The sequence below is a fragment of the Mytilus edulis genome, chromosome 3 (genome assembly GCF_963676685.1).
Source record: "Mytilus edulis chromosome 3, xbMytEdul2.2, whole genome shotgun sequence".
In the NCBI taxonomy this organism is placed as follows: Eukaryota; Metazoa; Mollusca; class Bivalvia; order Mytilida; family Mytilidae; genus Mytilus; species Mytilus edulis.
The window spans coordinates 60,627,527-60,640,588 of NC_092346.1; the positions used below are offsets into that span (position 1 = coordinate 60,627,527).

The window sequence follows — 13,062 nt, forward strand, 5'->3', positions numbered from 1 at the left end:
ATTATGTCAAAAATTTGATTGAACAATACAAATTCAGACAATATCAAGCATGAGTGTTGTTTCTAAACTGCTACAGCTGTGCAGGGTTTGACCTATGCAGTCGAAGACAGTGTTTATTTTCAGTTATAAATTGAGGAATGGAATCAATAATGGAAAAGTAAAGATAGTGTGTGTGAATTCATGACATAAAAATCCTACCCATACTTGACAAAACCCACTTTTTATACGACCGCAAAAATTTTAATTTTTCGTCGTATATTGCTATCACGTTGGCGTCGTCGTCCTGCGTCGTCGTCGTCGTCGTCGTCGTCCGAATACTTTTAGTTTTCGCACTCTAACTTTAGTAAAAGTGAATAGAAATCTATGAAATTTTAACACAAGGTTTATAACCACAAAAGGAAGGTTGGGATTGATTTTGGGAGTTTTGGTCCCAAAATTTTAGGAATTAGGGGCCAAAAAGGGCCCAAATAAGCATTTTCTTGGTTTTCGCACTATAACTTTAGTTTAAGTAAATAGAAATCTATGAAATTTTGACACAAGGTTTATGACCACAAAAGGAAGGTTGGGATTGATTTTGGGAGTTTTAGTTCAAACAGTTTAGGAATTAGGGGCAAAAAAAGGGCCCAAATAAGCATTATTCTTGGTTTTCGCACAATAACTTTAGTATAAGTAAATAGAAATCAATGAAATTTAAACACAAGGTTTATGACCACAAAAGGAAGGTTGAGATTGATTTTGGGAGTTGAGGTCTGAACAGTTTAGGAATTAGGGGCCAAAAAGGGGCCCAAGTAAGCATTATTCTTGGTTTTCGCACCATAACTTTAGTATAAGTAAATAGAAATCTTTGAAATTTAAACACAAGGTTTATGACCATAAAAGGAAGGTTGGGTTTGATTTTGGGAGTTTTGGTCCCAACAGGTTTTTAGGAATAAGGGCCCAAAGGATTATGGGCCCAGTTTTCAAGTTGGTTCAAATCAGGATCCAAAATTATTATATTAAGTATTGTGCAATAGCAAGAAATTTTCAATTGCACAGTATTCAGCAATAGCAAGAAATCTTCAATTGCACAGTATTGTGCAATAGCAAAAAATGTTCAATTGCACAGTATTGTGCAATAGCAAGAAATCTTCAATTGCACAGTATTATGCAATAGCAAATATTTTCAATTGTACAGTATTGCGCAATAGCAAGAAATATCTAATTGCACAATAGTGTGCAATAGCAAGAAATTTTCAATTGATTGGAGTTATTTTTCTTTGTCCAGAATAGTAGTTGAATCAACTTAAATCATTGTTTTATACAATGCACAATGTATATTCACTTTTACTACCATCTGATAAATTAAAACACTCTTTACCATTCAGTGATAACAAGCACTTTTTGTTACATTTTAATATTTTATGATGTATTTAAATGAGTAGTTATTGTTGCAAACTCCATTAGAAATTTGAATTGAGATCAGTTTTGAAAAAAGGGAAAGGGGGATGTGAAAAAAAAATGGTGGTGGGGGGGGGGGGGGGGGGGGGGGGGTTAATTTTTCTCATTTCAAATTTCATAAATAAAAAGAAAATTTCTTCAAACATTTTTTTGAGAGGATTAATATTCAACAGCATAGTGATTGTTCAAAGACAAAAAAAATATTTGAAGTTCATTAGACCGCATTCATTCTGTGTCCAAAACCTATGCTGTGTCAACTATTTAATCACAATCCAAATTTAGAGCTAAATCCAGCTTGAATGTTGTGTCCATACTTGCCCCAACCGTTCAGGGTTCAACCTATGCGGTCGTATAAAGCTGCGCCCTGCGGAGCATCTGGTTTCGTCTTATGTTCATTCCATGGAGACTTTTGTGATTCTGTAACCAGTTTTAATTTTGAGTTCTTTTAAAGAAGTAGATATCTAACCCATTTTAACATCGAGATTGTTAAAATCAAGTGGGTTAGCTATGAAAATGATTTTTTATAGTTAATTATCATATGAAAAAAACAATAAATGTCCTTGCATGTACTTGAGATATTTAAATGCATGTTTAACAAGCGGTTTTATGAAGAATAATGTGTTATTATTTTTTTATCCTTTTTGTAGTGAGGTATGTGTTAAATCTTTTGTCAAAATTACCGTGGTGTGTTTTCGGAGGCTGGTATTTCGTGTACTGTCATCAAATGTGATCACCAGACGTCTGTCATCTAAGAGTAGGTCATGGAAGGTAAGCACTTTTAACTCGGTAGCGTGCACATATATAGCATCAATATAGTTATTTAACTCCTCTGGCCAAATGGATCCCGTCTTCGTGTTGTTAGAATTGTTGTGTGTGGTCTATCTTTAACTTTGGCTCGGTGTATTTCAAAATTACACCCTATGTTCCTTCTGATCAACGGAAATGGCAATCGTAACTAATAGTAGAAGTTATTAGTAAAACAAGCATAACGTTTTGAAATATAAACAAAACACTAAATATTATTGTTAGCAATATTGGATTTGTTCAATGTTGAAGGCCATATGGTGACCTAAGTTGTTAATTTCTGTGTCATTTTGGTCTCTTTTAAAGAGTTTTCTCATTGTCAGCCGGACTACATTTTCTGTTTATAAAAACCTGAAAATTGCGTCCGTTAAACATACGAAGTTGCTACTTTGAACAACAAGCCATTAAGTGAATATATTTAATCGCTTGCCCTCCTGGTAGATATAAATGAAGGGGTATGCTATAAACTTAAATAAGGGATACATCTCTTAATATAATACTTTTCCTGTTGATTCATTTTTATATAATCACGATTAAGGAGCAGAAAAAAATCTTAAACATATATGATAGTTCTTGCTCAGTCTTCAGAGTATAAAGAGTAAAACGAATATCGTATACTACAGGTCTGAGTATTCATAGACTTGGTTCGATGTACCTTTAAATCAGTACCCCATCTCTCGCCCAAGCTTCAATAGTCTTGTCGTATCTTCAATCTTATGTAATTTGTATTAGGTGTTACTTTCTGTCATTTTAATTTTTTTTAATTTTCAACATTTATATTTTTTTTTTAAATGACTCAAAGTGCTCTAGTTGTGATACAAGATTTGTTTTTTTTCCATATAGATACACCGCGTGTGCAGCCATCTATGATTTCACTTATGATCGCAGACTACTTGGTGAATCGTGCCATTGTAAAACAACAACAATACTGATTATAATGATAATAATATTGTTGTCATAATTCATTAGATTATCCTATTGAACTTCCGATTAAAATTAACATCCTTTGATATTTGCGCATATCTCTTTACATAGCAAGAAGTTTTTTTTAAGTCAGGAAAATCCTTATTAAAACATTATCCGAATACTATAAATGGCAACTTGTATGTGTTTATCTATTTATTGAAATTTCATTGGTTAAAAACTCACACACCCCCTCTTCCACGTGGTTCAATACCAAATATAAAATGCAGAAAATAATTCTGTCTGCACAACTTTTACAAATTATTTTGTGGTCTTTTACAGACAAAACTAAAATCAAATATGCCTACAGATGAAAAAGTGGCCAAAATAGGACTAGTTGGTGTGCCTTTCAGCAAAGGACAGGTGAGCGGTTATCTTTAAGAAACTGAACAATTGTGTAGCTTGAAAATCAAGCAGCATTTTAAGAACAGCGAATTGAAAGAAAAAATAATTTTGGGTTGAAAATATAAAATCTTAATATCTAAAAATTTTAATAAAATAATTTTTTTTCGTAAGCAGGGAAGGTATTCATATTTATATATAAGTAAGTAACAATTTCATATAACATTATTATTATTCTGATATTCTTATTAACTGAATATCGAAAATATGGTAAATTGATTAATGCATATAACTTTTTTTTTAATTTGGCACAAAAAAAGGTAAACGCCAAACAGCTATTAAAAGCGAACCGAAACCAAGTTACATTAAAGATATAATTTGTCGCCAAAATTTTCCCCGCACATAACTGTTGATATCGTATCGCAAACGCTAGCTTGAAATATTTTTAGATTGATGTTTTAAAAGATTATATTTTAAAACTATACCAAACTGTAGTTTAAATAAGCTTAAAAAAAATGTAAATGAATAATCATGGTTCATTGAGCATTTATTTTGAAGCTGCGTGATATGCAAAATGTCAGATTTTGTTAAGATTATACGTTGAAAAACTAACCTTTGTGGAACTCCTTAAAAACAAAATATGAGAAGAAAGCTCCTTGGGGGGAAATGAAAAAAGGTTGCATTTCAATATAAAATTTATTTTTCTGAATTATCTCCCCTTACATGGCTAAGTAATTTAACAATGGAATCAAAGGAAAAAGATTCTGTATATGCACTAACAGACATTATTGTAATATAGCAAAAATGGTCGGGGTTTGATCTTTAATGACACACGCAAAATTTGAGACATGCTTTCTTGTCTCAAATTTTGCGTGTGTCATTAAAGATCAAACCCCGACCATTTTTGCTATATTACAATACAAGATTGTGGACGGCCATATTCTTCCTCAGCAGTTGACATAGAGCAGTTAGATGTTGTTAAGGGTGTTAAACAACACCACCTCACTATGTTTTACATTGGAATGGTAATTCATCAACACAGTGTCAACGTTATAATTCTGAAAATAACAACGGAGACATGTATCATCACTTACACATCACAAGGGACCTGGGTAACAGCAATTATTCAAAACACTGGAAACTACAACAAACAATTGCAACCAACACAACTATTGATGTTTAATCAATTTAGCTTAGCTTCGATACTTGTATTTTCAGCTGCGTTGCAAATGACCTATGTTGGTCTTGTAACCTATCGACTCATTTAGTCCGTCCGTCCCTCTGTAAGACTTTGGTACAAAACTTTTGTAAATAATTTCTAGAATCTATGATCTTTTATTTGGTCTGTAGCGTGAAGATGTTGAAGATGTTGATTTGTAGCGTGCAAGCAATTATATATTTTCTTGTAGCTTTTTCCTGTTTACCGATAGTTCGAAATACAACAACAGTCATTGAACAAGGGAATTTCTTTTCTTTATTATTACATTAATGAAAGAACTTTATTCGAGGCCAATTAGACATGGCTTTTTGAAATAATCTTCACCAGTTATGTTTCAGTACACATGTTATTTCAAATCAATTACATACAACTTTGCAGGTCCAGATCACATTTTAGTCTTGTTTCCGTTTGTGTAAATATAGAAGGTTGTCAGCACTGCTATTTGTTTCTGGGTTCTGTTCGTTTCAACGATGTTGATAAATGATACAGTAAAAGATAACTAAAGATACTGATACGTACGCAGAGCAATACATGTTCAAAAAGATACCTTTTTTTCTACCACTGAATTCCCCTTTCACAAAGTAATCTATTATTATTTTAGATGGAAATAATGTTTTACTTTTCTAAAAATCCGATGACCTGTCAAAAAAGTAATTTTTATAACTCTGAAAACTATATCTTTATATTTAATATACAGTTTTAATGATATTCCTAGAATGATTATTCGATCACCACTCTCCTTAAATTTCTAAGAAACTCTCCTTTTCACCACTTCGTAACTAATCTTTGTATTGTTGTTTCCGGAGCAAATCTTGTTTGATGTGACTAATTTGTGCTGGTGTTGTCTTTATTAATTCATTTAAATTGAGTGACAAATTAACATCCTAGTGTGTTATCATATCATTATGATAGAGAATATAAATTTCTTAAATCCCAAAGCTTATAAACCCTCTCTATTGTTTTATATACCCTGCATGCATGATAAAAAATGTCTTGACAATGGGATTAAAGGCTAAAGATTAGTCAATTAGAGAATTTAAAACTTACTGCATAAATTATGGCTTTAACTATCTGCTTAAAATACTGTAGCTTAAACAGTTCAATCGACAAACAGATAAAGGAAAGACTTAATTATTAGTTTGTGGACCCCTCCACGCAACCGAACGTACAAGGGCTGTATAGCCAGTCAATGTCGTTAACAAATTCCGTCGTTACCCACTCCCGCCCGAAATATCAACTTCCAAGTGATGAAACAGTTTTGAAATTTCAGTTTTATTACAAACAAAAAATATACAATTTAAAAATTGTACAATTTTTTTTCTGGAACAATTCCAGATACATGTACCATGTTCCGATAATGCAAATTACTATATGTAATCGGAAATGTAAATATGTTACCAAAACATTTATCTAAAAGTCTATGGTTTCATATCTCTATTTATACATTTAAATATCCAAAGCCAAAGAATTAGTTCATATATTAAATATTTCTCACCTGCAAATAATGAAATTTTGTTACTCGTCAAACTAAGCTTTCAAAATTGAGGTTTCCACATTCAAAATGAATTTTTCTTACTATTAGTCATTTCCTTAGTGCACAATTGCCTCCCAGAATGGGTTTTCTTTAAGGGAAAACAATGACAGAACCCCGCAAAAGGTCTTTCCATTATTAAACGAAGTTTAAATGAACAAAATTGACATTTAATCTTTCGATATTTACTTTCTCAAGGTTTGATCTGAGTTTCCGGGTTGTATTTCCCAATTTGAACAGATCGAGTCATGAATATGTTGTGCTCCATCATATAATTAATTTTAATCATAAATTTGGGGTATGAAATCTTGTGCAACACTGTTTCAGACAATCCGAGTAAATGATTGGCTTGCCAATGGCACAATGTGCTTAAAGACCAAACGACCTTGAGTTTAAATATAGGTTATCTTAAATCCTTTAACAATGAGCAAAACTCATACCGCACAGTAAGATGTAAAATGCACCGGAATGACACTGTAAAATAATTCAAAGTTGAAACGAGAAAATATAGACTGTTAAAAGTAGGGGACAATAGGGGGTCCGTTAACATGTGAAGAACACTTCGATTTTGGCAAAAACAATTAACAACAAATGCAAAACTGCTGATTACAGTTAACAAAGTGGGTTAAAAACAGTTAACAGCTATAATTGATCTCAGATAACAGTTAACAACACCTTGAAAAGGGCCAAAAACAGGTTAACATAAAAAGGTATCCCCCCCCCCTTATCAATGTTTATCTTGTAGATAAAGTCTCACGTCGTTAGGTGTTTTTTCAAATACAAGTACTTATTTTAGCAACGAGATGGGACAGAAAAAGGACCCGGAGCACTTCGAAATGGAGGTCTACTGGAAACTTTGACATCAATCGGTCACGATGTTCATGATTATGGAGATCTGCCGTTAGACTTCAGTGATGACAAAGAGGGACAAATAGGGGTAGCAAAAAATCCCAAAACTGTTGGACATGCATCGAAGATGGTAATTATTAATTATAATATAAAACTACCCAGTACATATTTAAAAATGATTTATTACTGATCTTTATTGCTATATTTTTGTGCATACTCTTTGTCTTCTTTTACTTTCGTTAATACATTTGCGGTCGTAAATTGATATCACGACGTCGCCAGCTTCGTCCTAAGACGGATGGTTTCCGAATAATAACTTTAGTATAAGTAAATAGAAATCAATAAAATTTTAGTACAATGTTTATAACCACAAAAGGAAGCTTGGGATTGATTTTGGGGGATATGGTTCCTACGGTTTAGGAATTAGGGGCCCAAAGGGGCCCTAAACAAGCATTTATCTAGTGCCAGTACAAAAAGTTGTGTATAAGTATTTCAATTGTTCTGAAATTGGACCACAATGTTCAATACCATAAGTAGAAGGTTGGGATAAATTTTGTGGGTTATGGGGCAAACAGTCTAGGAATAAAGGGCCAAAAAGTGGCCAAAAAACAAGCATTATTGTAGTTTTAGGACAATAAATTGGAGTTATCTTTCTTTGTCCAGAATGGTTGTTGAATCACCTAAAACCAATGCTTTATGCAATCTTCTTTGAAAATTAGAGTTATCTTTCTTTGTCCAGAATAGTAGTTGAATCAACTTCAATCAATGATATATACAATATACAATGCAATATTCACTTTACTACCAACTGATAAATTAAAGCAGTCCCATTCAGTGATTACAAGAACTTTGATTACCATTCTAGGGTTATGCCCCTTTACAAATGGAAAAAATGAAGAATTTTTTAGTTTCAGTTCTCTTAACTTAAGTTTGTCTCAACTAAATTTAATGAAATGTATATATAATGCTTATTACCTCTAAACTCAGTTTAAGTTCAAATCTGGGCAGCTTCACTTTTACAGTTCTTGAGTTATGTCCCTTTATAACGTTATATGCTAGCGGGGGTATCATCTGTGTCCCTATACACATTCCCCATTTATTTTTTTAGAAGTTACTCTTTATTAATATTAATTTTAACCATGACTGTATGACATTTTATATTTAAATATTTAAATATTTTATGATGTATTTAAATGAGTAGTTATTGTTGCAAACTCCATTAGAAATTTGAATTGAGATCATTTTTGGATTAAGGGAAAGGGGGAGGTGAAAAAATAATGGGGGGGGGGGGGGGGGGGTTCAATTTTTCTTATTTCAGATTTCAGAAATTAAAAAGAAAATTTCTTTAAATATTTTTTTTTTGAGAGGATTAATATTCAACAGCATAGTGAATTGCCCAAAAGCAAAAAAACCAAACATTTTTAAGTTCATTGGAACAACATTCATTCTGTGTCAGAAACCCATGCTGTGTCAACTATTTAATCACAATCCAAATTCAGAGTTGTATCCAGCTTGAATGTTGTGTCCATACTAGCCCCAACCGCTCAGGGTTCGACCTCTGCGGTCGTATAAAGCTTCGCCCTGTGGAGCATCTGGTATGAACATTTTTTTTATTTTTTTTTTGCAAATGAAACATTTTGTCTCATATACACGAATAGTTTAACTATAATATGGATATTTTTTGCATTTTATAAACATGCGTTAAAAATCTTCCAGATTGCAGACAAAGTTTCTGAAGTTGTTAAATCTGGTCGAACGTGTTTGGCATTGGGTGGAGATCACAGTATGGCTATAGGTACTATATATGGACAACACCAGGTTCAACCGGACCAAGTCGTTCTGTGGATTGATGCACATGCTGATATAAATACACCTTTGACATCCGGAAGTGGAAATATGCATGGAATGCCTCTGTCCTTTCTTGTCAAGGAATTAGATCCGTATTTACCCAAGATTCCAGGGTTTGAATTTGTAAAACCATGGTAAGTAATACCTGAATCGACACTTTAGTAACAGAAATTCATAATGAATGAGGGCCCTCATGGGGTTTTTGATTATGTGATTACTTGGCCGTTTTTTTAATGATTATTTGATTATTAAGCCAAATATTTCATGATTATTTGATTACCTAGGACTGTATTTTTAGTTTATGATTATTTGATTACTAAAGATAAGCAAATATTTAATGATTATGTGATTATATTGGCAAAAAAATGGTGATTATGTGATTACTAGGACCCCCCATGAGGGGCCTCATGAATGATGGTAGCTGTCTCGTCTTACGTTCTGCATGTTTTTGAATATAGTATCTCTGGACAAGGTCGTCTTTCTTTATTTTATGGACTTCACGATGTTGTTGAAATATTCTGTTTGTCTGTGGTCTATGTTTAAGTGTTCATGTACATTGCAATTGCTTCGATAATTTCAGAAGAAATAAGGCATCTCGACTTCTTTATGGTACTCAACAAAGTTCACTCCTTGATTTGTTCACAGAACATCGGAGACTGTATTAAGTTATACTCAACGTATCCTTCTTCAGATTATATACTATATATATAAATATATATGATAACAATAAAAAAAAACAAAGATGTGTGTATTGTGGTTTTGCATTTCTTTACTATAAAACATAAAATACTACAATCAAATATTTTTATCCGACCATTTCACTGGGTTAAAATGATTGAATTTTCGTTCAAAATCAGAGAGACGAGGCTTGGGCCCTAAGGAACTACATACATGGTTAATGCCATACACTTATTACAATTCTGCTCATAACGGTGTCTTGTTGCCCCCTTTCATAATACTTTTATGCGTTCATTTTTAATCTTTATTTTAAACAGTCTGACAGCAAAAGATATAGCATACATAGGACTCCGAGATGTAGATCCAGGAGAAAGGTTTGTGTTTTTATTATCAACTTTTACAACGTTTGTTCTACACTGTCAGCTCTCACAAAGATCTAATCAGGGCCAAATTATAATTCATGTTCTGAAGTCATTACCACCGCTCTTCCTGGCAAAACCAGACAAACAAACAAAAACAAAAAAACAACACATACATAAAAGCACAAACACACACAAATATTATTACCAAAATTGTTTCTTTATACATACAATGTGTAATGCTCTTATCTTTTGACTTAAAACTTTTCTAGAACTTCCAGGATAGCTTTTAGCTCTTTGATTTTATTACATAAGATATGTTTTATTATAATGAAAATTTTATCATGGATGTTCAGAGCGTGAACTAGTATCAAAAGTACACGAAAATCTACAAATAGAAATAAGAATATGTAATAGAGTGCTAATGAGACGACCTTTTAAAAGTTAACCATTATAGGTCAAAGTACTGTCTTCAACACGGAGCATTGGCTCACACCGAACAGCGAGCTATAAAGTGTCAAATAAAACCATTTTAGCAGGAAAACCAACAATCTAATCTATATAATTAAAACAAGCTTCATCCTTACCTGAAAAATAGTGTAGCATCACAACATAGAAAGACACACTACAAAACATCCATTGAAATTGCTTAACTTAGTCAAAGCCTTCCTATGTCATTCCCCAACTTTTTTTCAACAAAGTTCAATAAAGTTGCAGAATGTATCAAATGAAATAATTAAAATACAATTTTGTGTGTAGATATATCATTGAAAAACTTGGAATCACAGCATTTTCTATGCAAGAAGTAGACAAATATGGCATCAATGAAGTTATGACACGTGCACTGAAAGCTATAGATCCAGAGTAAGTACATTCAATATACTAGTATGCGTTTTAATTCTCAAAAAAGAGAAACACACACTTTTCCACACCACATTTTAAATAATCTTTGCAAAAGTAATTGAATGTAATTTCAACAATATTATGCTGTTTTTATTACATATGAATTATTACCAAACGAGGTAGATTTGTGCCCATTGTTGAAGGTCTATGGTGACATCTATAAATCAGTTCTATTGCAATTTTATTATTGTTGAGTAAATTTGTATCTTAGTGTCATAACTGACAAAATAAACTTAACATATATAATCACAAGGTAAAAAACAGACATGAAAAATAATTGTCAATTAAGAAATGTAAATATTCACATTCTGATCTTGTGATCTTTCATTGGCAATACTACCACAGCTCCTTATCTGTTAACATTAAATATATATATTAATACTTAGTCAAATGCATCCTTGTATATGCTTGTAAGCAAAATTTGTTGTTTTTCTGATGTTTACAAATTTTTGTTTTTGATAGTTGACAATATTAAACATATAACTTTGGTGAATTATTATCTCATTGGCAATCACACCACATCTTTTCATTTTTATATGAATCTTGTTATAATCTTTACCATACAAATGCAATGATTTGTATTTTGTTATTTTTGCTTTATAGCATATTAGCAACATACAAACCATCTTCCATAGCTTTACCTTTTAAATTAAGTATGCACATCTCTACCTCAAAGAAATTTTAACATATATATGTCTCCTTTTTTCCAGAGGAAAACGTCCAATTCATTTAAGTTTTGATGTTGATTCATTAGATCCATCTCTTGCACCTAGCACAGGAACACCAGTTTTAGGAGGGCTGTCACTCAGAGAAGGATTATATATTGCAGAGGAAGTAGCAAATACAGGTAATTAGGACATTTTTGTCTTCCACATTATAGACATGAGAGAGAAAAAAATTGAATATGTAGAAAGACATGAAGGAATAAACATATAATATAAAAAAATGCCGGAGTGTAAATGACGATTCTCGATCCCTGGAGCATCACCATCAACCCATCATATTATAAAAATCGCCCATCAAACAACACAAGTCTGTGTCCACCCAACTCTGTATCCACACAACTATGTGTCCACACTTCTTTTAAATACCATCCAGATAATATATTTTCACACAATTGCATAATAATCTCAAAGAGAATATATTGTATGTGATAGGTGATACAAAAGCAACTAAAGAAATCAATGTTTCCCATGAAATGTTCAGGGTAATTTTTAGATTGTACTCGAAATTCAATCTAGTTGAGAAGTGCAATGAGTCTATTTTGTTATTAAATGCAATCTGTGTTTTATTGATTTTTATGAATCTTTCAATGTCTAGAACACTTTTTTTGTTAGTGGATTCTTTAGTGGCATTATTATGTATATGTTACTCAAAATTTGATTGTTTCTTTATAATTATTTACAGGTCGTTTATCAGTCATTGACGTTGCGGAAGTAAATCCTAGCCTTGGTTCAGAACAAGATGTTGAAACGACAGTGAAAAACACTATTGAATTTATTACAAAATGTTTTGGCAAAAGAAGACAAGGAGCCTATCCTCCAGGATACCATATTCCCTTACCAACATAAACTTTTGTCTACCATTGTTGTCACATCTGTTTCTTGTATATATCATGCTAAAATAGGAGTAAAATATTGTGTTGTAAATAAACTGAAAAATTTGCTTTTATGTGAGAATAGAGAATTTCATTTTTATGTTTCACAAAAGTGTTCATTAAGTCAATATTTTTACACTCTTATTCATTGAACTGTTGATTTTGTGATATATATATATATATATATATATACATATACATGAATTTGCGTGTTTATATGTATATTTGTTTTTTTATTAATTTAATTGAAACTAATGTTTCAAAGGATATTTTGTTCAATTTTGTAACATTTCGTACAAATTAAATGGTCGGAAATTTTCCATCATATTTTGAGTTTTACATTGTTATTTGATTGATAATTACATTATGTATACATTTTATATAATCGTTTGTTTTAATTGCCTAACCATTATATACCACATGGTTTTATCACAAACTTTCATATCGTATGAACCCTTTTACCATTTTGAAACATGTGCTGCCAAATATGGTTTATTGGTATATCTTTTAAAATTAAATTAATGCTAATGAT

General features: G+C 31.9%; 1 protein-coding gene across 2 annotated transcripts in view; it reads left to right on the forward strand.

The window, feature by feature from the left end:
* Positions 1–13,062, forward strand: part of LOC139516994 (arginase-1-like) — a 36,111-nt gene extending 23,049 nt beyond the window's left edge. Inside the window, exons 2-9 of one of the 2 annotated variants that reach the window (XM_071307523.1) lie at positions 2,085–2,205; positions 3,487–3,567; positions 7,093–7,275; positions 8,862–9,127; positions 9,989–10,045; positions 10,790–10,894; positions 11,644–11,780; positions 12,341–13,062. In XM_071307523.1, coding sequence (XP_071163624.1) covers positions 3,505–3,567; positions 7,093–7,275; positions 8,862–9,127; positions 9,989–10,045; positions 10,790–10,894; positions 11,644–11,780; positions 12,341–12,504 — 975 coding nt within the window. In that variant the 5' untranslated portion in view covers positions 2,085–2,205; positions 3,487–3,504 and the 3' untranslated portion in view covers positions 12,505–13,062. The remainder of the gene's footprint in view (positions 1–2,084; positions 2,206–3,486; positions 3,568–7,092; positions 7,276–8,861; positions 9,128–9,988; positions 10,046–10,789; positions 10,895–11,643; positions 11,781–12,340) is intronic. The other variant, XM_071307524.1, reaches the window with a different exon arrangement.